This window comes from Pinus tabuliformis, chromosome 2_2 (genome assembly GCF_031772625.1).
Source record: "Pinus tabuliformis cultivar Carrire ecotype Pingquan chromosome 2_2, CPIR1, whole genome shotgun sequence".
Classification (NCBI taxonomy): Eukaryota; Viridiplantae; Streptophyta; class Pinopsida; order Pinales; family Pinaceae; genus Pinus; species Pinus tabuliformis.
The window spans coordinates 503,295,421-503,321,603 of NC_142300.1; the positions used below are offsets into that span (position 1 = coordinate 503,295,421).

At 36.0% G+C, this 26,183-nt stretch overlaps 1 protein-coding gene across 1 annotated transcript; it reads left to right on the forward strand.

The window, feature by feature from the left end:
- Positions 1-20,412: 20,412 nt before the first annotated feature.
- Positions 20,413-25,280, forward strand: LOC149193561 (beta-galactosidase 8-like). Its single transcript, XM_089407357.1, has 6 exons — positions 20,413-20,564; positions 20,692-20,754; positions 24,380-24,491; positions 24,604-24,824; positions 24,918-25,027; positions 25,219-25,280. Exons 1-6 carry the CDS (start codon positions 20,413-20,415, stop codon positions 25,278-25,280), a joined length of 720 nt encoding a protein of 239 aa, XP_089263483.1.
- The last annotated feature ends 903 nt before the right edge of the window (positions 25,281-26,183 follow it).

Genomic DNA, 26,183 nt, shown 5'->3' on the forward strand with positions numbered 1-26,183 from the left:
TGGAATTTTCACTATAACTTTTCTTCTGCAATGTTTCAAAAGCTAAAAAAATACCCAATTGAGAAGACATCGTGCTGAACCTTGGTTCTAAATTTTAGAGCTTTTTGCACTATATTTGTGGAGATATGATCTGAGGAAGTTGGTATTTTTGCAGACTTCTGAATTACATTCCAAATAGGTGACCTAGGGAAAATCGTCATAACATTCTCCTTGAGAATCGGATTGAAATTTCATCAAAAGTTACAGAAAGAGCACTGACTATAGTTTCTTGTAGATAATTTTTAGAACCAAATGTTGAAACAATGACTCGTGGCACATCATACAAGTTCACTCTATTGAACTAGTCTATAATCAAGTCACTGTGGGAGATTTCGCATAACTCTTCCTTGGAGAATCCAATTTGGGTCATACTAGTGGCATTGGAAAGAGGAAACAGAGGGCTACTATAGTTCACAATTTCAGAACAGGATGATCAGAAAGTACAGAGATACATCAGAGGCAATATCGAGCTCCTACAAAGTTAAAAAATGGTGTGTAGATTTTTTAAAATTTTTGCTTAAGCTTGGTTTGAAAATTTATTTTAAAGGAATTCAAAGGGCATAGTAGAGAATTATTATCAGTAACTAATGCCCCGAGGAAAGAAAATGCAAACACCTAGTAAGAAACCTGAAACCTCTAGCATGACTCATGAAGAAGAGGAAGAAATGCTACATGATATATCAAAATTACAAGAACAAGTGCAACAAATGTCACTCTCACAAAAGCTAACAGAAGCTAAGATAAATGGCATGGAATCTAAGATAAAGGGCATGGAAGCTAAGATGGATGATTTGAAGATAGATTTGAAGACATATTTGAAGAGAGACATGGCAGATTTGAAGACAGATTTGAAGATAGACATGGCAGATTTGAAGATAGATTTGACAAATTTTCTACAAGAAATACTTACTAATGGTGAAAAGGTAGTAATTGAAACTCATGATGGAAACAAAAGAAATGTTAATAATGATTTCTTAGACTCCAATGTGGGATTGAAGACCCACCATATTCCAAAAATCGATATGAGGAAGTCTGATGGCAAGGATCCTGAAACATGGATATTACAAATGGAGCAATTTTTCGATCTCAATAATGTGCAAAACACACAAAAGGTACGTATTGCAACTTTATATACTTGGAACCAAATCAGTTTGTATGGTATCAATTGCTTTGCTCTCATAAAAAAATTATCACTTGGGAAATTTTTACGGAAGAATTGACAGTACATTATGAGGATACAAAAAGCAACACTTTTTTTAGCGAATTGATAAGTCTCAAACAAAAGGGTTCAATAATGGAGCACATTGAGGAGTTCCAAAAATTGAACATAAGGGTAAAAAATATTCTATAGGAGCATAGGATTGATGTCTTCATAGGGTCTTTAAAGTATAATATCCAACATCATGTTCGCCTTTGGGAACCTGATTCATTAGAGAAGGCATTCAGGTTAGCAAGAAAAATGGAAAGCGAAATTATGGCAACCAAAAAGCATACCACTCACAACTATAAAGATGGAAGTGTTGTTTCCCCTAGTCTTCCACAACCTAGAAGGTTGACACCACAACAATTGGAAGAAAAAAGAGCAAAAGGGTTTTGTTATAGTTGTGATAGCAAATACACTAAAGGTCATAAGTGTGCTGAGAAAAAATTATTCTACATAGATTGCGAAGAGGAAGAAGAAAAGGAGCAAGAAAGGTCAAAAGAAGAAGTTATACTCCAGGAAAAAACCTAGATAAAGAAGAAATGAATCTGACCATATCTTGTAATGCATTGGCAGGAATTACCACTCCTCAAACCATCAAGATAGAAGGACAAATCAAGAAGAAAAAGGTAATAGTGTTGATTGATTCAAGAAGTACAAACGATTTTATTCATTGTAAGGTAGCAAAAGAATTAAATTGCTTCTTATATCCAGCACCAGAGTGTCAAGTGATAGTTGCAAATGGAGGAACAATAAATTACTCTAGAAAGTGCCATAATATCAAGTTATCGATGGGAGAATATATATTGACTAGCCCAATGCTTTCCATTCCAATGGGAGGTGCTGATGTTGTACTAGGAGTCCAATGGCTATAATCCTTGGGTACAATAGCTTTTAATTTTCAAGAACTTTTCATGAAATTTTCTGTGGAAGGAAAGGAAGTTGAATTAAGGGGTATTGCAGGGAAACCGGGAAAGATAATTAGCTATAACGTTATGACAAAGATTCTAAAAAAGGAAAAAAGGGGTGTAATTGAACAATTATGTTCGCTAGATGTTTCCACATTGCAATCATCTATTTCTCCAGATCTCCAAAAATTATTGGACAATCATTCCAAGGTATTTGAGACAGCCAAAGGTCTCCCACCTATTCGTGATCATGATCATGCTATTCATCTGATTCCAGGAAGTGTTCCTCCAAACATCAGGCCGTACAGATATCCCTATGCCCAAAAAAGTGAAATTGAACGTATGGTTGCAGAAATGCTAGAGGCTGGTATAATTCAACCAAGTCAAAGTTCTTTGTCTGCTCCAGTAGTATTAGTGCACAAGAAGGATGGATCATGGCGCATGTGTCCGGATTATAGGGAGCTCAAAAATCTCACTATTAAAGACAAGTTTCCCATTCCAGTCATTGATGAATTACTGGATGAATTGCATGGATCAATTTACTTCACTAAGTTGGATCTTCATTCAGGATATCATCAAATCAGAATGAAGATTGGAGACATTCCGAAAACAACATTTAGAACTCATGAGGGTCATTATGAATTTTTGGTCATGCCTTTTGGCCTTACCAATGCACCTTCAACATTTCAAGGTTTGATGAATTCCATTTTCAAACCATTCCTTAGAAAATTTGTGTTAGTATTTTTTGATCATATACTAATCTACAACAAGTCTTGGAAGGATCATGTTGAACATGTTGACAGGGTGCTACAACTATTGGAGGAGAAACAATTATATGCAAAAAGATCCAAATGTTTCTTTGGAGTACAAGAGGTAGAATATCTAGGTCATATTGTATCTCATGAAGGAGTTAAGGTAGACCCTAGCAAAATTAAAGCCATTAAGGAATGGAAAATCCCCACATCCATGAAGCATCTGCGAGGATTTCTCGGGTTGATAGGGTATTATCGCAAGTTTGTTAAGAATTATGGGAGAATAGCAGCACCTTTAACAACATTATTGAAGAAAGATGCATTTTCATGTACTGCAGAAGCAACAAAGGCCTTCGAACATCTTAAAGAGGCAATATGCCAAGCACCGGTCTTAGCTACACTGGACTTCACAAAAACATTTATTATGGAATGTGATGCTTCAGGAAATGGAATTGGTGTTGTTTTAATGCAAGATGAAAGACCCATTGCTTTTGAAAGTTGTCCAACCAAGGGAAAGTTTCTACACAAAGCTATTTATGAGAAGGAAATGTTGGCAATACTCCATGCACTTAAGAAATGGCGACCCTACCTAATGGGAAGACACTTCAAGGTAAAAACAGATCATGATAGCCTTAAATACTTTCTAGAACAAAGATTATCCTCTGAAGAGCAACAAAATTGGGTCACAAAGATGTTGGGTTATGACTTTGAAATCATCTAAAAAAAAGGGAAGCAAAATGTGGTGGCAGATGCACTCTCAAGAAAGGATGAGGATGTGGAAGCATTGTTGTGTGCCATTTCTATTATCCAACCAGATTGGATAAATGAAGCAAGGGAGGAATGGAAGAATGATGAAGAAATGTAGGCACTTATTCGAAAGTTACAACAAGATTTGAGTACCTCTGATGCATTTAGTTGGAAAAATGATTCTTTATGGTAAAAAGATCGCTTATACCTCTATAAGAATTCCCAACTAAAACAAAAGATTCTTATGGAATTGCACACTTCTCCCTTAGGAGGGCACTCAGGATTTTTAAAAACTTACCACAAGGTTAAGAAGGAATTTTTTTGGGATGGCCTTAAATCGGATATTCAAAAATTTGTGGCAGAATGTTTGGTTTGCCAACAAAATAAAGTTGAAACAATTAAGACACTGGGTCTATTACAACCTTTATCCATTCCAAGCCAACGTTGGGAGGAGGTTTCAATGGATTTTATCACAAGTTTACCCAAGTCTGAGGGAAAGGGTTTCATCATGGTGGTAGTTGACAGACTTACCAAGTATGCATACTTTTGTGCATTATCAAATCCATTTAAAGCCAATACAGTTTCTGCTGCATTTATGGAAACAATTCAAAAGCTACATGGAAACCCAAAGATTATTGTAAGTGACAGAGATCCCATTTTCACTGGAAATTTTTGGACAGAATTATTTTCTTGTCTTGGTACTCAGTTAGCTCATAGCTCATCTTATCATCCTCAATCTGATGGGCAAACCGAGATAGTAAACAAATGTTTGGAAGGATATCTCCGTTGCTTTGTATCTGATAAACAGACACAATGGGTCAAATGGTTTCCTCTGGCTGAATGGTGGTATAACACTTCCTTCCATACATCAACAAAAATGACCCCATTTATGGCACTTTATGGATATCAGCCACCATCCATCACATCATATTTAAGAGAAAATTCTAAGGTTCAAGCAGTGGAACATCACATCGAACATCAACAACAAGTCCTCCAACTCTTAAAGGATAACCTCGTGTTGGCACAGAATAGAATGAAACAACAGGCAGATCAACATCGCAGCAAAAGAAGTTTTGATGTAGGTGATTGGGTGTTCCTATGGCTACAACCATATAAGAAAATGTCCCTCAAGCAAGCTAAGAGGGATAATAAATTATCACCAAAGTATTATGGTCCGTACAAGGTGTTGCAAAAGATTGGTACTATGGCATACAAATTGGAGCTTCCTACAGCTTCTCGATTGCACCCAGTTTTCCATGTTTCATGTTTAAGGAAGGTTATAGGCGACAAGCTCCCAATTCGAACAATATTTCCAAAACTTGACGAGGAAGGAAAAATTATATTGGAACCAGAAGCAGTCACAAAAACAAGAACTCGACAGCTACGAAATCGATCAATTTTAGAGTATCTTATCAAGTGGAAGAACTTATCCGCTGAAGATTCCACATGGGAGGATGAGAATTTTATACAGAAGCATCCAGAACTACTCAAGCGTTGAGGACAACACTTTTTTGAAGGAGAGGGGCATGTTGGGTCCCTATAATACTAGTGATTACCCCATTACTATTGTAGTTGCATCCCTTATTAATATTGTTTTGCCCCTATTATCCCCATATTGTTATTACTATGCCCCATATAATCCCTCTATTGTTATTTTTGTGGCTTTATATTATTATTGTTAGGTTGGCTGGGTTATATTATGACTCCTTAGACTCCTATATATAGAAAGGAGGTTTTATCATTTGAATCATCTAAGAATTGTTCATTTATGTAATGTAAAGGAGGTTTCCCCCTCGAAGAGGCTGAATTCTAAGGCATTGATCTATTTTTTCTATCTTTTCTTGAGCTGGTTTCATAACAATATCCCAGATCTGCTTGCCATTTGTGTGCTTATGGAATTTTGAGTCTTCTATTCTATGTGGTGTAGGGCCCTGAGAAATTTTGGGTTCCTCTTCTCTATCCTCTGCGTGGTCTAGGGCCTTGAGGCACCATGGCAAGAGGAAGCTCTGCATTAAGCCACCCATGAACACTCTGTAATGAAAATGCTCCACATTGAGCCACCCCTAAGCACTGTAATGCAGCAGTCGAGAGGCACTATGGCAAGAGCACTCTAAAATGAAAATTCTCCACATCGAGCCACGCTTGAGCACTCCGATGCAACATCCAAGAGGTGTTGGACAAGAGTAAGCTCTGTTTTGAGTCACCCCTGAGCACTCTACAACATAACCATGCCTAAAGTGATTCTACTACCCACATATGTTAAACACCCACTCTAGAATAGAGGAAGTGGATAGGAGAGAAAATTCATAGCCCTGGATCCCATGTGCGAATCATTTGTTTTTAAAACAAAAAATTTAGGGTTTGATTTTTACAACTCTTTGGGCTGCAGACATGTACTAAATGTGTATTCCTTGGGAGTTGGAGCTACAGACTACGCCATACAATTCATATGATGTAGAGAGTAGAAGGAAGCCATGGTGAAATTTGTATCAAGGATCGTGGGTATGGATTTTGTAAGTACTATTTTTTCTCTCTTTGTATTAATTCTTAGTTGTAAACATATTATTCTTATCAAATTCATTTATATTGGTTTCAGAAACAAAACATTACTGTATAAAAATAATGAGATACTAAAGTTTGAACACACACTTTGCAAAATTAATATTTTTTGGAATACTTCAATTAGGAAAACAACTACCACAAGTTGAATATCATTGTTGAACTTGAACTTTCATGGTTTCACCCTATTTCTTGTATTAGAAAAGAATTTTTATGAATCCACATTGAATAGGCTCCTAAAATAGGGTTTTGTTATATTTCTTTGGGAGCAACTTAACCTCCCAAAATGGTACCCAAATATTTGTCTATACATGGGAAAATACCACTTTTTTTTATTTAGATGTCAAAGGTTAAGGCTTAAACTTGACTCCAACCTTGGCATAGGATTCCCTCTACTGAAATATTTCTTCCATTCCTACTACTAAAACAAAGGAAAATTATCATCACGTGGTCGGTAGTAGAGACAGAGCATGCAAATGGGTTGTCGGTGGATACTTTTTCTAAGATTCACATTGAAAATCATCATTTAGAGTTGAAACTTTTCGTTATAAAAAGAATCCTTTTGACCCTACCAATAATCATGCTAAGACTAAGAGAAAGTCCAAAATTGGTAAGTATTCCAAGAAGCCCAAGAGTCAATCTCTCCAGGAAAAAAGCTCACAAAATTTCTAAGTTCTCTCTTTATGGCTGGTGTTACTAGGAAGGAAAAGTGTTCATCACCTCCTTCTGTAAGAGACTCCAATTCATATTATTCTTCTGCAATAAAAACCTCCTTTTTTTATTCATATTATTCTTCAATCCAATCCAAGCCATGTTTGAGTAAAACATCCAAAGGGTACTCAAAAAAAAGGAGTGGGATGGGTCAAAACTCCATCACAGTTTTCCAGACAAGTGCAAATGTGGATTGGGACTTTCACCCATATAGGGAGAAGTGTCTCCATAGAACAAAAGGGTTTGATAACAAGGATAAGATGTAATTAAGCCATTATTCATGTGTTATAATTATTGTGAAGGAAAACTTTAGAATATGCAAGAATACACAAGAAATGACAAAAAATGCATGACATGGGTTGTGTTGTTAAGGGATGAAAATGTTATCAAGAATGAAATATCAATATGATGTATTCACCAGATAGTCAAGTTCCCAAGGTTGTGATGGCACAATGAATCATGAGACAACAGACAACTAGACAAAATGGTGAAACTGTGAGGTAACATGGTTGATTTTCATTATGCATTAATAGTGCCTATGACGAAATCCTCTTATCAGTGCTTTGGGATTAATAATTGGGTGAAGGAGAGTATTTTTGTAGCATATCTCTTGCTCAAGGTTTCTCGAATGTTCACGTAATGGGGGAAAAGAAATACGCTATTGAGATAAAGGGTAGAGGGTGGTAGGCTATGCAATTAATTAAGTTTGGAACTCGGCCCTGATATATATGGATTTGCAATGTGCCACCAACTTTTGTAGTGGTATCATGAATATGAAACAATTTAGAAGGAATAATAAGAGGAGAGATCAGAAATATGACAATGCTTTCTAGAAATGTATGCGAATTCTGCCCAAATATCTACCTCAGATTCATAATCAAGTGAAAGTTACAATCATTTGTTTAATCACTTTTTGATACAAGTACTAATGTTACTACTAGCATTGAGAGAATTTCTCTTGAAAAGCTATCCAAAATAGATGATGTGAAGTACGATATGGAAAACCATAAAACTAAAACATGGTCACAAATAAGACCATCTCTAGATGCCATGTAATAGAATTTGAGTTTCCATCTTAGGAAGAGGAAAATTGCTGAAGTCATTAACAAGGAACCCAACAGTGGAAGCAAAAGTCTTTCTTTGTTTTAGCCGAGGCTATTAAAATATGACAATCTTGTATCTTTAGAGAATTCATAGGAAGAGTTCTATGATGTGGAGTGATCCAATCGAGGATCCATCTACAAAAGATATCATAGTGTTTGGTTCTGCTGCATATTCTTCTTAGAGCTCATATACAGAGCCATGTGTTTGGAAAGAAGAATTAGAGAGCCTTGTTTGTGGAGGTGTCCCCACGACTCTTAGAAAAGAGCCTTAACAAGATTTTGTTGGAATTTGAACATAAAGGATAGAGATATGTTATAAGAAGTTACTTATTCTAGGAGGTGATGAATGGTTTCAAAGAAAAAAAGTTCGTGGCATTCTAAGTAGTACCACCATGAATGTTATTTTTGAATCATTTGTTGCTAAGAAATGGAAAATCTATATTGAGAAGGATTTGCCTCAAACATTTCTAGGTCATCTGGCACTGGGAAAGGATGGTAAAAATGCTTTGATATGTTTTTTGACTGAATATGTAGGCCATAATCTACCAATTAGATGGTGGAAGCTCAGGTTGACCAACTTATTATTTTCAAAGGAATAATAGATGAATATGTGACAAAAGTTGTAAGAAGAAATATATGTTTACGTTTTGGTATATATATGAAGAGAACCCAAGAAAGGTTTCTACAATTGAAGTTGACTTGAGCTATATTATATTGGATGGAGAAATAAGATTCTCAATTAATTATGTGTGGTTGGAAATGCTTTTCATGGATATCATAAAGTTACATGACGAAACTCTATGGCATTTTATGATAAGGAAAATATATTTAAATCTGAACTGTAAATTTGACAGTGACATATATTATGATGAAGATGATTGTGAGTTTGTTTTTTCACAGTGCATGAGAACCTCAGTGATTTAAATATTTATTTAAATGTCTCAGTACTAAATGGTTCTCATATTCTTAAAAGAAGAAATGGTTTTGTGATTTACCGTAATTTGTTGTGATGATGAGTTGTTGAGGCAAGTTATTAATCTCGGGGCACTAATAAAACAATTTTATCATAGGGAATATTAATGGATCATGAAAATCGACCATGTGACCTCATAGTTTCAGAGCTTTGTCTAATTTGTTGTTGTCTCATGACTCATTGTGTCATGAAGGCCTTTGAAACTTGACAATCTGGTGAATACATCATTATTTATCTTTCATTCTTGATACCATTATCATTCCTTAGCAACACATCCTTTGTCATGCATTGTTTTCATTTGGTGCATTTTTTGTGACAAGAAATAGCCAAAGTCCCTTATTTTTTTTTTCTAAGTAAAAGTAAACTATTAATATGTAAAAAAAAATACAGAGGGGATGAAGCCTCAGCCAAGTTTAATGTAGAGTATCAGCAAAATCTGGACTACCCCAAGATTGGGGAAACCAGTCCACAAAGAGCATAAAAACCAAAAATGGTATCAATTCTTGAGTCCAGAACCCACAAAAGAAATAGTGAGATGATGCCTTGACATATAGTCTAGATAGGATACCAAATTCCATCCAAAACTAACAAAAACAAAAAGACCATATAGAGAACACCTAGAAGCCACATCCTAACACCAGGCAGCCATGTCCAAACCCCTGACAGCCTCGTCCAAATCTCTGGCTGCCATGTCCAGCCACCTAGAAGCAACGTCAGCCTAGTTGAAGTCATCCGGGATGGGTTCCTCGATGATTGGGCAAGCCCAGTCATCTGCCTCGTCCCTAGAAATGTTGCCGTGTGGCTCTCCACTGCCACCGTGTGGCTCTCCACCATCACCAAAAGCAACCTGCAGAATAGACCCATCGTCACTCGAACCACCAGAGGGGCGTGTGGCAACAGAGCTACCCCCTTCACCATGCTGATTGCCACCGAATTTCTAGCCATGCGAAGTTAAGAGGCCCTCATCTATCCCATTCTTTCTAGTATCTCTACAATTACTAACTCTAGGAGCGTCCTCCTGTGGAAAGTTGGAATTATCGGCCTGAGAGGCAGTCTGAGTGTTTTCCTCAGTGAAGAGGATGGAAATAGTAGCAGTAATGATCGGCCTATGCAGGGAGCTGCAGAACCTGAATTGGGTTGATTGGGTAGCGGGATGAATGGGCAGAGGAAAATTAGTAGAGTGGACAGCAAAGTCGCCATGGACATCACCTAAAGAACGAGCTAGACCCCACCTATTTCTAGTGCGTGGATATCTACCCGCCCTATGAAATGGAGGATGGTGCAGTTCAGGGGAGGGAGAGGAGGTGGCCTACTTAGGGTACTGCTCAGTCGGACGGTGAGAAATTCCTCCCTGAGTTCCTCTCATTTGACTTCTCATGCGATGTCTCACCATGCTAATATCGTTGGCTGAGCACTCAAAGGGAGCAGTGACAAGAGGGAAAAAGACAGAGGGAGCACTAGTAGAAGAATTGTGAGGCAAAGTAGGGTCGTTCTGAGCCGAGGTTAGAATGAAGAGCCCAAAATGGGAATGGTGAAACCCATTACCAAAATCTATGTAGCATAATATCCAGCAGCGACAGCCTGTTGTAGTGCAAAGGCTAGGATCATAGGCTTGAGGCGTGCAGGTGCAGTGGAGAAGGGGAGATGGTGAATGAATGAACCGAGGTACCTCCATATCGAAACAGTAAATGACTTTTTTCCACTTCAGACTTGCATGATTGTTGCCTATAGTGTGTCTTGAAGGCACCTTAGGATGGTACGGGGAGGGGCGCCATCAGCCAAGTGGCCTGTCCCCTCACTGCCATCCTTCAAAGTGTTCATTAAAACCATAACATGTCACCCGCATCCGGGTCCAAAGTGCCCTATTCAAACCCAATATTTCTACATAATTTATTCAATAAAATGAATTCCTTCATTGTTTAATAAACTTCAATGTTCTCTACCTCAATACTTGATTGGGAAACCAATCATTTCCTCTTACTCCAACTCAAAACTCCTTCAAAACAAGATAAATATATAAGCACAGGTAGAATTTCCATTGTGCATATCATCTGCCCATTCAACATCAATAAACCCATGCAATTGAAGGTTTTTACCTGCATCTTCCTCATAAAAAATAACATAGTCATTAGTGCCCCATATGTACCTATAGATACCCTTGACACATGTCCAGTGATATGTTTTAGGCTAAGAGATTTTCTGAGCTGATGGATGTGAGGCCATGTGGATTCCCTTTTCCTTTACCTCAAACAATGCTAATTTTAATTCTGGCAATTTTTTTCCTTACAGAGTAGCTATTTTCTACAACATGGAATGGTTCTAGAGTTCCCGAGTTGGTTATCCGAGGAGAGATAAAAAAGATGATAGTTATTTCTAGAAACATATGTGAATTCTTCCCAAATATCAACCTCAGATTCACTATCAAGTGAAAGTTTCAATTATTTGTTTAATCATTTTATGATACAAGTCCTAATGCTACTACTAGCATGGAGAGAAGTTCCCCTGACAAGATATCCAAAATACATGATGTGAAGTATGATATGGAAAACCATAAAACTACAACATGGTAAAAAAAAGAGCATCCCTAGATTCCATAGAATAGAATCTGAGTTTCCACGTTAGGAAGGGGAGAATTTCTTAAGTCATTAACAAGGAACCCAACAGTGGAAGCAAACGTCTTTCTTTGTGGGAGCCTAGGGTATTAAAATATGGCAATATTGTCTCTTTAGAAGATTCATAAGAAGTTTTCTATGATGTAGAGTGGTCCAATCTAGAATGCATCCACAAATGATAGCATAGTGGGTGATTTTGCTACAAATTCTACTAAGGGCTCATATGAAGAGTCATTTTTTTGGAAAGAAGAATTAGAGAGCCTTGTTTGTGGAGGTGTCTCCATGGATCTTAGAAATGAGCCTTGGCAAGATTTTGTTGCAAATTGCAAACAAAGGATAGAGAAATGTTATAAAAAATTACTTATTCTAGGAGGTGATCAAGGGTTTGAGAGAACAAAAGCTAGTGGTATTCTAAGGAGTACCACCATGAATGCTATTTTTGAAACATGTGTTGCTAAGAAATTGAAAAACTAGATTGAGAAGGATTTTCCTTTGTCTATATTGTACATATGTAGCAATGGTATCCCTTTATCTATAATTTCTATTTTTTCTTTGACAAATAGTGTGGGTGTTGCCGAGAATACTTATTGCAGGATAATCCTTTGCAAGGTCACCATTGGGGACAATGATATGTTGGTTCAAGATATTATGAGATATGATTTATGTGCCTCCTTTAATTCAAAACCTCCAATCCAAACATCCAAAACCACCAATCCTAGCGAACATCCAAAATCACCATTCCCAATGTCCTCGTTATTCTCTCTAGTTTGAGATACAACACCAATCTGAGTTTCTTGAGGTCAAATTCGGTATTCTTGTTGCCCTTCAAGAACAAGATAGTCCCCATTTACACTTTACACTTTTCATTCGATTGATTTTCTGGGACATTGTCGGTCTTCTTCGATTTTACTACATACACAAGATAGCTTGGGTTATTCTTAAAGAAACTCATAAACAATGGTGAAGTAGTGGCAAGTCTATGACAATGTAAGGATTCTAGTTGCTTGGATGAAAATTGGGGTGAAAATTATTGTTGCACTCCCTGTTAATGGTGGTGTTAATCCAACGCTCCCTGTGTGTTTCGTGGCATGTGCTTAAATCTTGCGATGTGTCTGTTTACTAACACCTGTGGGTTTTGGTGTAACGACAATCGTGACTCCAACAAGTGGTATCAAAGCCAAAGGTCTCGAGTTTGAAACACACCTGGCTCGCATTGAGGGGGGAGATTGTTGCACTACCTGTTAATGGTGGTGTTAATCCAACGCTCCCTGTGTGTTTCGTGGCATGTGCTTAAATCTTGCGATGTGTCTGTTTACTAACACCTGTGGGTTTTGGTGTAACGGAAATCGTGACTCTAACAAGTAAAATGACTCGTAGAATTTTCCCTTTGAATGTTGTGGATTGGCCTGGTATTTGTATAGTCCCTTGAAGACCTTGCTACCATCACAGGTATGTCCATGCCCAAAAGATTTCGATGTGTATATTTTTTCACTGAACTATGATTATTTTTAAAACCTTATACTAGAGATCATGAGTTCGAAACTTTTAAATCTACAATGTACTAAATTGCACATTATTCATAATTCTTTATAGTGATCTGTGTTGAATCTTCGAAGTTCAATCTATTATGGTTGTCTCTACTATGAAAACTTTAATTGATCTAATCTTTACATTAATACAACTCGTGTCATGTTATTACCGTGGAAAATAATCTGAAAATTGGAAATGAGGGCTTTCTCAAATATGTTTTTTTAATTATTTCACCTTAAATCTTTGGCAAGTATTGGATTTTGCTAAGATCTTCGGGGGTTGAAACATTAAAAGATCTCATATTTTTGGAAGAGTATGAAAAACACCCCACAAATAATCACACTTAGATGTTTCTGTTTGAGTTGGAGATATAGATTATTTGAAATTTGGGCCTACGTGGCATTAAGCTAATTTGCTTGTGAATTTTGGATGCCCAGATAAGCAGGGCCTGCATTTTCTTCAAGTTATGTAGGGACACTAATGAGATTTGACCGTTCACTTTCTCCATTGAGTGATTGCAATGGTGGCCTGCGTCACTTTACAAATTGTCTTATGAATCATATAAGATGTCTCCAGTCCAAACCTTACATTGGACCTTGCATCTTCCCTTGAAATTGGATTAGTAGGAGATTAAACATCTTTTGATTATGGTGGCACTCTGGAAACCTCATATTAGTATTGACAATTGCTTTCCAATTCACTTTTGAGAACCATTTACAACATAATGTCGCATCCATTGTTCGTCAATATGTATGTGGTGTTGTACCATCCATGCATAGGGTTACCGTGACCCTAGCCCCTTCTCGACTAGGTTCCTAACATGGGCTAAGGCTACCTCTTGGTACCCCAGAAACACTTACACTTACACATTTGGTTTGTCATAGTTACATGTAAAGTAAAATCCTAATATGTAAGATGACTTTTCTTCTAACTACTTCTAATTATATAGAAAACCAGAATAAAATAGAGCTCTTGGTTCCCTTTCCTTTAGTGCCTAATTTCACTTTATATGACTTGAGTTCATCACCAATATCATTAAGGTTTTCATTATAATGCACCTTGTGAGCCATGTTAGTTTGCACCTTAAATTCTATCATCGGATTCCATAATACACCTAGCAATTCCCCTTCAGAATTACATTCAACATGTGCAACTCATCAAGTTCATATATATCAATAACTACCAATTGGATTTTCCCTAGAATAGATATTTCTCCTTCAGGTTGGGCGATAAGTGAAATTAAAGCTCCATAGAATCGCCATTTGAAACATTCATAAGAATTACTAATTACATAGTTTTACCTTCAAATATGCATAGTTTGGAGAGTCTTGTTTTGGTACTTTGAGTTCATAGGATTAATCAATTTTTATCTAATTTTGAAATATCGGAAAGTGTTTCTGAAAAGTCCATATAATGAATGATACAAGACACCCAAAAGAAATGTTAATGGGTGTCAATACTTTAGAAAGGATGATTATGGACAATACCTTGAGGGGCTTGTAACTTCAACATGTTTGTTAACAAATTGCTTCTTTATACCATTCAGAGTGCGTAATAGATTTATGTATCAAAGTAGTTGCTTGGGGTTTAATCCCCTAATGTGAACATATTACATCCTAGAGAATGATCAGATCTCTCCATTGTTTCTTGAGATCTAAAAGTAGTTCCCATTTTTTTTTCGCTTTTCACAGCATGCATGGGCAAACTAATTCCAAACAAAATGCTAGAAATTCCTAAAATGATGGTTTCATATGTTTTATGTAAAGCTGAAAATAAAATTGTTTTAAAGTTTTTTTCCGTTTCTAGCTTCCATATTGTTGAGGTTGATTTCCATATTAAGGGTCAAAAGTTCTTGTCAAATTATTTTTGTGTTTTCATCTGTCACAATGTGGCATGTTGTTGCAGTTGATTTCAGGATTGAATATCAACCAAATTGAAGTTGAAAGGCAAAAAGGCCTCAATAAAATGAATCCTCCTGATAGTTGGATTTCCAAGGTAGCTCATTAATAGAGAATTTTTCTTTATGCAAAAACAATGAAGACAATTATGGAGAGGAAATGAAGAAAAAGGGCAATAGCAAGAAAAACCTAAGGAAGAAAATCATACTTGAAGATTGGAGGAGGAAGTGAAAATTGAGCATGTCCATGCATGAAGGGTTGTAATTATTGTGATTGATTAACAATACATGAAATCTCAATGTACATCTTATTCTTTGTAAGAATTTCCAAAGAAAAATAAACTTTCAAATGAATTTTTGTTTTTAAATTTGGGTTGTTGTAGTAAAAATCTATTGTCTCTATATTAATAGCTATCCAAATGAGTTTGGTTGTGTAATAGCTTCAATTTGATGTGAATTTTGCTATATAAAACTACATTGGACAATGCTCTTGCATTCAATTACCTACAACCATATATTATCCTAACACCCACATCATTGGATTAGTTGTCGAGCATTCTCTTGTTAGTTAATTCGATGCAATGCTGAATCACAATGTTATCTTCAATTCATAATATCGCTGAGCTTAAGTGAATGCAAAACTAGCCTAGTTATTTCAATGGGAATTATACTTATTAATTCGATAAGTGCTCAGAGTCAACTAGCCCTCAAATTGTTGGTGTATTTATGTAGAAAATTAAGACTATTTTCATTAGCAACAGTCATCCATGTTGGGCTTTAACTCATTGTTTTATTGCTTGGTTTAATGCCATCACACTCTACTTGGTGAACACCTCTAGTAGAGTTTGGAAAAGATGGCCTAGAAGAAGGCTTCCCTAGTTTAATCCCTCCAGCTGGATGATGCTGAGGCATTCAACAAGTTTATGAGTGCAGATTTTGTCTGAATGGGTCATGAAAATGCTTAGTAGGAGGTTGCTGCTAAGAGAATATCCCTTGGGATTGATCATATACTAGCATAGAATGAACAAAACTTATTGGGTTTTCCATAAATTTACTATCACAAACATGTCACTAGAAATAGGAGGCTAGGTAGGACACATCCCTTCATACAATCTTGATTGGGCTTTGTATGGAATGCTCCCCAAGGAGGAGGTTCACTTGCAAACATAATCAAACCTTGAATTTGTTCTCTAGAGTATGCCAACAACGTTGTAGGTGGTATTGACTACAGGTAAAATGTTGAAATTAAAAAATATGAAACCTCAAGCTTGGTGACTATACTTTAGCTTGGCAATCTTGAAGGTGCATATCAGGCTCACTTGCGAACCTTGGGGTGCATATCAGAAGTGGGTTCATATTGTTTTATTATAGTATTAATTTAGCCAGCTTTGGTCTATTTTTGCGAAATAAGAGTGCAAGTATAAAAACATGTTTTGTTTAATATGAGGATGGTGGCTGGGTTTCTCTTAGGCTATGTCTTTCATGATGCTACAGATTTTTTGAGAAGCCTTAATGGCTATTTACTGTGTTAGTTACAAGCATTTTTTTGTTTCTTTGGCGCTCATGTTTGTGAAATAATAGCTAATATGAAGATATTTTAATTATTTATTCAAAATAAGGGAAGATGGCCTATGTTATGGTTAGTATGACAACAGTTTCCACTACTATTTCCATGGGTAACATTGGAAAGGAGAGAATGTGAGGTGCAATATCTGAAAAAAAATGTCAGGCAATTGTCTTCTTTTTTTGTTTTTTCGCCCATCTCCTTCAATTTCTTAAGCAAAAGGTAGATCAAAAGATTACGTAGCAGAAAGCAGGTAGTCAATCCAAGAACTATGGAAAAGGAGTTGTACTTCAATCAAGATGTGCCAAAAACAAAAAAATTTGTAGGTGAGAGAAAAAAAGTCCATCTAAAGGAAGGTTCTTTTCACATAAAACTTTATTGTGGTAGATATTTCTCTATCCATATACATTTTATGTTAATTTGTTGTTTGTATGTAGGTTTGGTATGACATATATTCCATCATTTCATTGTGCATATATTGAAAATATTTCCAAATCGTCTTGAATTCAGGTGTCAACAAGCTTGATGGTCAATCTTGTCCGAGTCAGCCTTGGACCAAAGGGAAAAACTATTGTTTTGGAAAGGAACTATGGTTCTTCTAATATTGTCAATGATGGTGTGAAAATATCTAAGGATGTAAATTGTAGATGTGGGTTGTAAATTTGTCATATCCTATATTAATTTTCCTTGCCTAAATGTCTTACTATCTTATACCTGGGAGGAAAATTTCACACAGGTCATAGACACCATATTTCACTTTTGATGATCTACTTGGTCTATGGAGTGGCCACAATAGAGTAATGAATCAATCTTTAAGCAGTTGAAAAAAAAAGACTTGTGCACTAGATGTTCATCAGTGAAGGTAAATTGTTATTACCAGTCTAGTTAATGCATTTCAATGTTGCACCCTACTTGTGACAGGTTGAATTAGAGCACCCAGTTGAAAATATTTTGGCCAATTTGGTAAGATAGGATTCAGAAAAGAGAAATTATTTAGATGGTTATTGAGATTAAACATATACAAACCCACACATGTGGCCATAGATCTAGTGACTGCAGTATAGGTGTACCAGAGATATAACCAGTTTAGGCCATAAAACACTATGGCACAGATATAGCTCTGTTGGGTACAATGCTAGTAGATAGGGACCTGAAGATTATCTAGCTAAGGAGAGAGAAGGAGAGCCTACATAGTGATCTAGGGTGATATAAGGAGGCTAGCAGGTAAGGTAGGAAGAGGTCAGGGACAACACAGACAGTGAGCAGTGCTAGAGTTATGAGAGTAAGGACCACCACCTCAAAAATGATCCTATGAGGCATGGGATATAGATGCAAATAGGGCTTGTAGTAGAAATGATCCTCTTGAGGGAGAGGGCCATAGTCAGAGTTATACTCCTCCCCTGATGTATTGTGTATACATGATGTTTCCACAACACACATATGATGTATTCCATGCGATTTTTTCACTCAACCATCATATTTTTTATGCAGTTAACATGGGGGACATTGGTGATCAGTCGTAGATTGATATTGTGTACTCATGACTGATGACAAAGATATATATATTGATGCAGAAATAGAACATATCCTATACATTCTTTTTGTACTACCTCAGTATTAGATGCTTAGCTTGAAATTGCTTTTTCACCTATTGATATATTGCTTGGAATCACCCACAATATTTAGCATTAGCATTCCTATCTTCCTACCAGTCTTAAGACCCAACACCATGACTTCATACTCAACCACATTGTTGATACATTAAAACTCCAATATGAAGGAAAAAGGATGATGATTTCCCACAGGTGAAACCATAAAAATGCCTACCCCAAAACAATCTTTAGAAGAAGCCAGATCAAAAGTAATATTCCATAGACTGGAAGGCTTAGGTCTCTCATCCTCATTCATCAAATCCTTAGAAATTTCCATAGGCTTAACGTTAAGACTCATTAGATATTCACCCATCTCATCAGCTATATATACGAGAGAATTTGTGTAATAGGTAGGGTTCCCTCTATAATCTATAGGGTCTCCCTATGGACATAGGGACTCCAGCATATTACAAGTCAAATTTAATATTTCTCCCCAAAGGAGTACACTACCCACGTGACATCAACAAACCATAAGTAGGATGGACATTTATGATCATTGTTTCACTACATCCATCATTACACACTTTCATGGCATCTGTACCAGCTTAACCACTAGATATTTAATATTCAATCATTATTTAAAGCGTGCTAGCTCAATGGAAGATCGTCTTCCTTACAAGGAGGAGATTGGTGTTTCGATTCCACTATGAACTAACATGAATTAATCAACAATTTTGTAGTTCATTTTTAATTAAATGTTTTTTATATCGATTTATTTCAATGGTGAGATATTTCTGAATTCATAATTTTATATTGTCTTTAAAGAGACAAAAGTCGTATTTAAATATTTTTTTTATCATCTCTAGAGAGACAATAGCTAGTATTAAAGAAATATTGTCTATAATTCGAGTGTTATCTCTAGAGAGACAAAAACTAAATTGTCTCCTAAGAGGCAATAATGCTTGTGTTATATATTCTCTTTACAAAGACAATACTTTTTAAGACAATAACCTTTAAGAAAATAATATTTAAGACAATATTTTTTAAGGAAATAATCTTTAAGACAATATTTTTTAAGACAATAATTTTTTAGACACCCGCTTAAAGATAATATTTAAGACCATACACTAGTTTTTTTTCTTATGTTAAGACAATTTACCCAAAAATTGTCTCAAATATTGTCTTAAAACCCTCCTTTATGTACTAGTGCGACCACGTGAGTACCTTCATGTTCTCTTGAAGACCTCACAGGTCCCACTCACAACAGCGTAAAACAAGCTGGAATAAATTTTTTCAACTCACTGATATTTGAAGATTCCGACCAAAAGAAATGAATGCACTTAGGGAAAGAAGAAAAATACAAGGGTATGGGATTGGAAGATAATATCTTATAAATTTTCATAGCAGTAGGTAGGTACAAGTGGTGTATTTCCCCATGGATGTCAATTCTAGCAAGAACAAACTACTGAATTTTGTAGATAACATGAAGAAAGTCTAGAAATTCCATAACCTACATTGGAAAAGTTGCAGGAGTTATGTGTTGGCCAGGGTGTGGAGTCGTTCATGAAGGAAACGAAACCACAAGCCATTCGAGAGAAGAGGGCCTTCATTTTTTGTATGGTTCCTATGGGATCGACACAATAGTATATAATATAGAATTAGTGCCACAATCTATAATTACAGTTTGTGGGATCGAATAAATTAATTACAAAAATGAGCCATATCCCTCCATTAATTGCCTTGAAGTGCCTATTGATTCCTCATTGACATACGTCCTTGTCAGCGACCATTGGTGAAAAGAATGCACCCGCACTATCGCCATGTGTTCAAAATTGATTGGATAAAGGAGGAAGAAAATGATATGTTCTCATTGGCTCTAGTGAATAATGTTTTCTTATCCAACTCCATAGAGAGAACACCTTCAATGTAATCATCTATTATTACATATATCATAATGTCACAATGGATTAACTGTTAGTGAAATTTGAGTTAATAACCATCATGATTTGAGTTTAACAAATAAGAAGAATACAAGTGAGGTCATCCTTGGTATTTATTATTATGCCGTAAGGTGTTCCCTTTGAAATCAACTCCCCTTCTTGCCCCTCTTTCATTCTTATGCACCTTCAGATTATATGTTAGACGATTAAGGAAAGTTGAACCGTTTGATCACAAAAAACAGTTATGAATTCGTTGCAGGTAGCTCTTCAATGCGGTTGTCAAAATGGGGAAATTGAAGGAAGCATACGTTTCGCCAGAGGTGATTACCAAGAAGGGATACGATGGAGCCAAGGTCGACATCTGGTCCTGTGGAGTCATATTGTTCTTGCTCCTGGTGGGCTACTTGCCTTTCCACGATGTGAATTTGATAGTGATGTATAAGAAGATCTAAAGGGGATTGCAAATGCCTGCCTTGGCTTTCCTCTGGTATTCCTCTGAAGTTTGGCATCTATTTGTCTGGCTGCTAGACCCTAACCCTCTGATGAGGATCACTGTTCTGCAGGTCATCGAGGTTTCTTGGTTCCGCTGAGGCTTCAACTGCCTGTAGGCTGACAACGATGTCAATGTTAGATAGCTCGAAGATGTTGGCTTGACCTTCCCCTCCCTCAAGCCAACCTGCCGGAATGCCAACCTATTTGAAAACCTTCGACATAATTTCCCTCTCGCTAGGGTTCAATCCATCTTGGGCCTATTGAAGGATGATGTCAATCAATGACTTACTAGAAAAGAGGAGAATGATCTAGATAGGACAATCCAACTCTCAAGAAAATTTCACGTAAAACAGAGTAAGGTACTTTCATAATGCTTCTCAAGATTACATAAAATTGTGCTTTGGGGATGAATCCTACTTCCTACTTGTAAAGTCCAAGGTGATGTAAAACATGGAAAGCATATACGAAAAATTCATTTTTTCTTTGGTGCCACATGATGGACCAACATATTTTCTTCTTTAAAATGCATATGTTGTGGCTGGAAAATGGAATGATGCAGCAAAAATAAGGAAAACAATGAAAAAAACATCCCTAAAGAAGGAACCCACATGCAGTTGGATCGAAGTTAAGGATCAAGAGGAGTGTTGCCAATCAATTATATTCAGGAAAGTGATTCAAATCTAAATATTTATTATATTATTACATTGCAAATAAATGTTTATTTCTTGCAAGGGAGTGTCATTTTAAAAATTGTTGAGATGGAAACTAATCACTGACTGGTAGGCATCAAACTTATGTTGAATATGCAGGCAATAGTATATTGTACAAAAAATTTTCATGAATTTCTTTCCTTTCTCAGCAACGTCCATAGGAATGTCTGATTTCATCTATGACGAAATTAGTGAATGTGGTTTTCGTTGATGCATCCAATTGGGTGTGGACAATATAATTTGCTATGAGAAGCCTCTGCTACAATCTAAAGTATAGTAAATTTCAAATTCAAATAGTCATCCAAACTATTGTAAATTTGATGAGATATTCTTGCATAAGCTTTCACTTAAAAAGGCTTGGATATCTGCACTGAAACTGTGTGGGTGCTGTTTTTTTTGGGGCGGGGGGAAGGAGGGGGATTATATGCACCATGATTGTAAAGCACTAAAAAATTAGTTTGGTTCAATTATCCTTTCACAATGAGAAAAGCTAGGAACCATTGTGAGTCCATATTTGGAAATTTTGGTAGTCTGTTCCATATTTGCTTAATTTTTTGTACTCTGTGCCTACAAGATTATGGTCTAGCCCAAGTAGTAAAGTGATTGGTATTCTATTAAGTTATATGATGCTAAGTGTAAATTCTGAGTGACGTTTACAGTAGATGTGCCCCTCACAGCCTTGCATATTAGCTAAAAATAATATATAAAAATCATTCTCCAAATTAAAAACAAATAAAATATAGACCTTTGTATAATCATGGTACTCTGTAATCCTTACAGGCAATAAGGCAACCAAAGTGGGGGCATCTAAAAGAGTTTCACAAAGAGATAAAACTATGTGTAGCTACTCTACTTTATGGAGACGCGAATACCATTTCACTCGGCCAAGGCCTTGAGGTTGGTCATTCAATTGAATACTTTTATGTAACACGATTAATACATTATGACATTGCAAATAAACATTTATTTCTTGCAAAAGTGTGTCATCTTAAAAGCTGTTGATATGGACCCCTTTGTTTTTTTCTTTTTCCCTAGATTCACTCTTTTTCTTTTCTATTTCTCATCCTTTTTCATAGCCATGGCCATTGGAAAGAAGGAAGGGGAAACCAAATTTGGTGATAAAGAAAACATTTTTGATAGCGAAAATGCCAATAAAATGTTAGAGTTGGTAAAGGGTGAATGCTTGATAGACATGTTCACTAGATCATTAACTCGTAGAGTAGCTTGGCTACTCATGCAGCTGTGGCTAGGTTACGATTTTTTTCATAGAAGGAAGTTCCATATCCTATAGTGAAGGGTGCTAAAGAATTTAAATCTGCACTTCGAATCTATGAAGCAACTAATTGCAAGCTTAACCAAACAAATTCATATATGGCTAGTTAGTGAAGGTTGCCATTACTTCAATTTTACAAATAGATATTATAGTATCACACCACTATGTCTGTACGATGAATATTATTGGTCATGTTAGATAGTTGGAATATGCAATGAATCTTATTAATAAAATATCGTTTCATTATTTTAATTTGGGGATGAATCCTACTTCCTACTTGTAGAGTCCAAGGTGATGTAAAACATGGAAAGCATATAAAAAAATTCATTCTTGCTTTGGTGCCACATAATGGACCAACATATTTTCTGCTTTAAAATGTCTATGTTGTGGCTAGAAAATGGAATGATGCAGCAAAAGTAAGGACAACAATGAAAAACACGTCCCTGAAGAAGGAACCCGCATGCAGTTGGATTGAAGTTAAGGAGCAGGAGAAGTGCTACCAATCAATTATATTCAAAAATGTGACTGAAACCTAAATATTTATTATACCTAAGCAATGATGGTGGTTCCTTGATAAATTGTACAAGACCGTTCAAAGAAGCTTCCCTTGACCTTAAAATCAGCGTGAGCATTATTGCCCAAATATACCTTCAGAGAAGGCCTCATCTGAAATAGTGTGGACCTCTGTGCATTGAAATCAAATTTTATGGCCTAGTTCCCTCACCTCAGTATGCTTCCCATGCGTTGTGAAGGCTCAACAACTGCCATAAGATAAATCATTAAAGAGAAAACAACAATTAGATTCACAGATGCTATAATAATTTTTGGAAAATAATAGTGTTTGTGAATTTTCATTAACAGATTATTACATTGCAAATAAGCATTTATTTCTTGCAAGGGAGTGTCGTTTTAAAAGCTATTGAGATGGAAACTAATCAGTCATACGATAGGCATCAAACTTATGCTGAATATCTAAGCAACAATATATTCTACAAAGAATTCTAGTGTACCCTATATTTACGCCGCATCTGCACACAAGTTATTCATGAGAATTATGTTTTATGTCTGTGTTTTCATATATATGTGAACCAGGAAAAACAGGGTATTATACCTCGGCAATGATGGTGGTTCCTTGATAAATTGTACAAGACCGTTCAAAGAAGCTTCCCTTGACCTTAAAATCAGCGTGAGCATTATTTCCCAAATATAACTTTAGAGAAGGCCTCAACTGAAATAGTGTGGACCTCCGTGCAGTGGAAATCAGATTTTATGGCCTGGTTCTCTCGCCTCTGTATGCTTCCCACGTGTCGTGAAGGCTCAACAACTACCATGAGATAAATCATTAAAGAGAAAAATAATCAGACTCACTGATGCCTTAATAATTTTTGGAAAATAATAGTGTTTGTGAATTTTCAACTTGACCTGAGTGTTTCAAAGTTTTCAAGGTTCAATTCCCTGGAGGTTTTTCAGGATGAGTAGGGCTCAATTCCAGTACAATATTTTTCCTGTTCTTGGAGACGTTTTCAGGATTAGCAAGGTTCAATTACGATGCAACCTTTTTTATGCTCTTGGAGGAAACGTTCATGTTAAGGTACTGGTAGAATCTGAAACTGTTCACTAGTAAACTTGGTATTCAAACAGGTAAATAGAAAGATTATATTAAATGTTCTAATAACCTGTAGAATCATAATCCATTTCTATTTCAGCAACTAAAAAATTTTCAATCAAAAAACTATATTCTACAAATCATTCTAGTGTATGTGTTTCCTTTCTCAGCAACATCCACAGGAAGCAGGATGTGACTGTGCAATTCAAGGAAGAATCTTATAATCTACCTGCTTACTCTGTCAATGTCTTGCCGGACTGCAAAAATGTGATCTATAATGCTGTGAAGTTTAGTGATATTTTATATTGATTGTCATCAGAATAGCTGAGGTGATGATAAAAGTTGTAGGGTTATATAGGAGGAGCTCTAATCAGATGTGTATATAATGTTACAGGTTAGTATACAGACTTCCCTAATGGGAATGGAGCAGGTCAGCATGGAGTCCCTTCATCCTATTGCAACATCAAGTGGAGATACAGGAAAAGTATTTGTATACTGGTCATGGCACAAAGAAGATGTTGGAATATGGGGACAAGACAAATTCTCTGCCCGGGGCTTGTTAGAACAGCTAAACACAGTTTTAGATAAAAGTGATTATCTATGGTACACAATCAGGTATTGAGAACCTGTGATAATCTGTAATTGAGATGATAGGACTACTAATTCTTAAATTTGTTAGGATTTTGATTCTGTATTTTATCAATACAGTGTCAATATCCCTAAATATGAACCCTTTTTGAAGAGTGGAAGCCAACCAATCTTGAATGTGGATAGTCACGGACATACACTTCATGTGTTTGTGAATGGGAATTTCGTAGGTGAGTAAGATGTTTAATATTTCTGTATAATTTATAGGGCATTTTCCTATTTTTGGTTGACTTATCACATGAAATCAAATTTCTTAAAAAAATTTTTATATCTATACTGAATACTTTGATATAAGATTGGATTGATGGATGGGTTGGTTAAAATCAGAAAAGACTATAAACATGATGGTTATGTTATGTAGGAATTCAGAGTGAAGATTATTCGAAATGGGGATTTACGTTTGAGAAGCCAATTATAACTTAGCAGACCAAATTACTGCAAACAAACAAATATTTATCAGCCCTGAACATTAAGGTTTAAATCCTATAAAGAATGGTAACAAGGTGTAATGAGAAAAAAAAATTACTTTCTTCAATACCTGCAATGAAGACTCAAGACTTACTTTAGTTAATATCTACAATTAAAGTTACAACCAGAGCGTCCGAGGCAGGATGTTGGGGTTAGAAAATTAAACTAATGGGTAAAATGCAATTCACTTATATTGCACATTGTTTGCAGTAATTTATATTTCACATTAAAGATGAGTTGTTCACTGAACATTGTCATTGACTGGGCAGACTAAATTACTGCAAACAAACAAATATTTATCAGCCCTAAACATTAAGGTTTAAATCTTGTACTATACTTCCTACAAGAACGGGCATTCACATTTTTTATTCGAGCTTAGATGTGTACTATGAAGAAAAGCAATTTACCCGTCGTCAATTTGGGCAATTGATTCAAAGATTTCGATTTCTATCACTTCCCCAGATTCAAATCTTTCAGGCTTCTTGGCACTCAACAATTCTTCAAGTTGAAACTCTTCTGTAGAATGTGTGAATTACAGCGGAATGTAGATCATGACAACCTTCGTCCAACTACATTTTATCAAAGTGGATCGAGGTTCCTCTCAGTAGGGCATGACTAGTTCTATTTAATAGAAATCTTAAATTTTCAAATGTGGCTTTTTATTTCTACACACTAACCTGGAGTAAATCCTCTTCACCTTATCTTTCTGAAGGTTATGTTCCTCGAAGTTGTAACATATGCAATTATGAAGGTGTCCACTGCAAACGGTATGTTGGCAGGAGTCATGTTGGTCAAGACAATCCACTGTAAACGCATAACTTTATTTCTTTATAAATTATTGAATAACATTTTTGGTTA

Excerpts from the sequence above, each read along its gene's own strand:
- LOC149193561 (XM_089407357.1), top strand. The coding sequence starts at position 20,413 with ATGGGGAAATTGAAGGAAGCATACGTTTCGCCAGAGGTGATTACCAAG. Across the intron at positions 20,755-24,379 it reads AGGCTGACAACGATGTCAAT|CAACATCCACAGGAAGCAGG; the intron begins GTTAGATAGCTC and ends TTCCTTTCTCAG. Across the intron at positions 24,492-24,603 it reads AAAATGTGATCTATAATGCT|GTTAGTATACAGACTTCCCT; the intron begins GTGAAGTTTAGT and ends ATAATGTTACAG.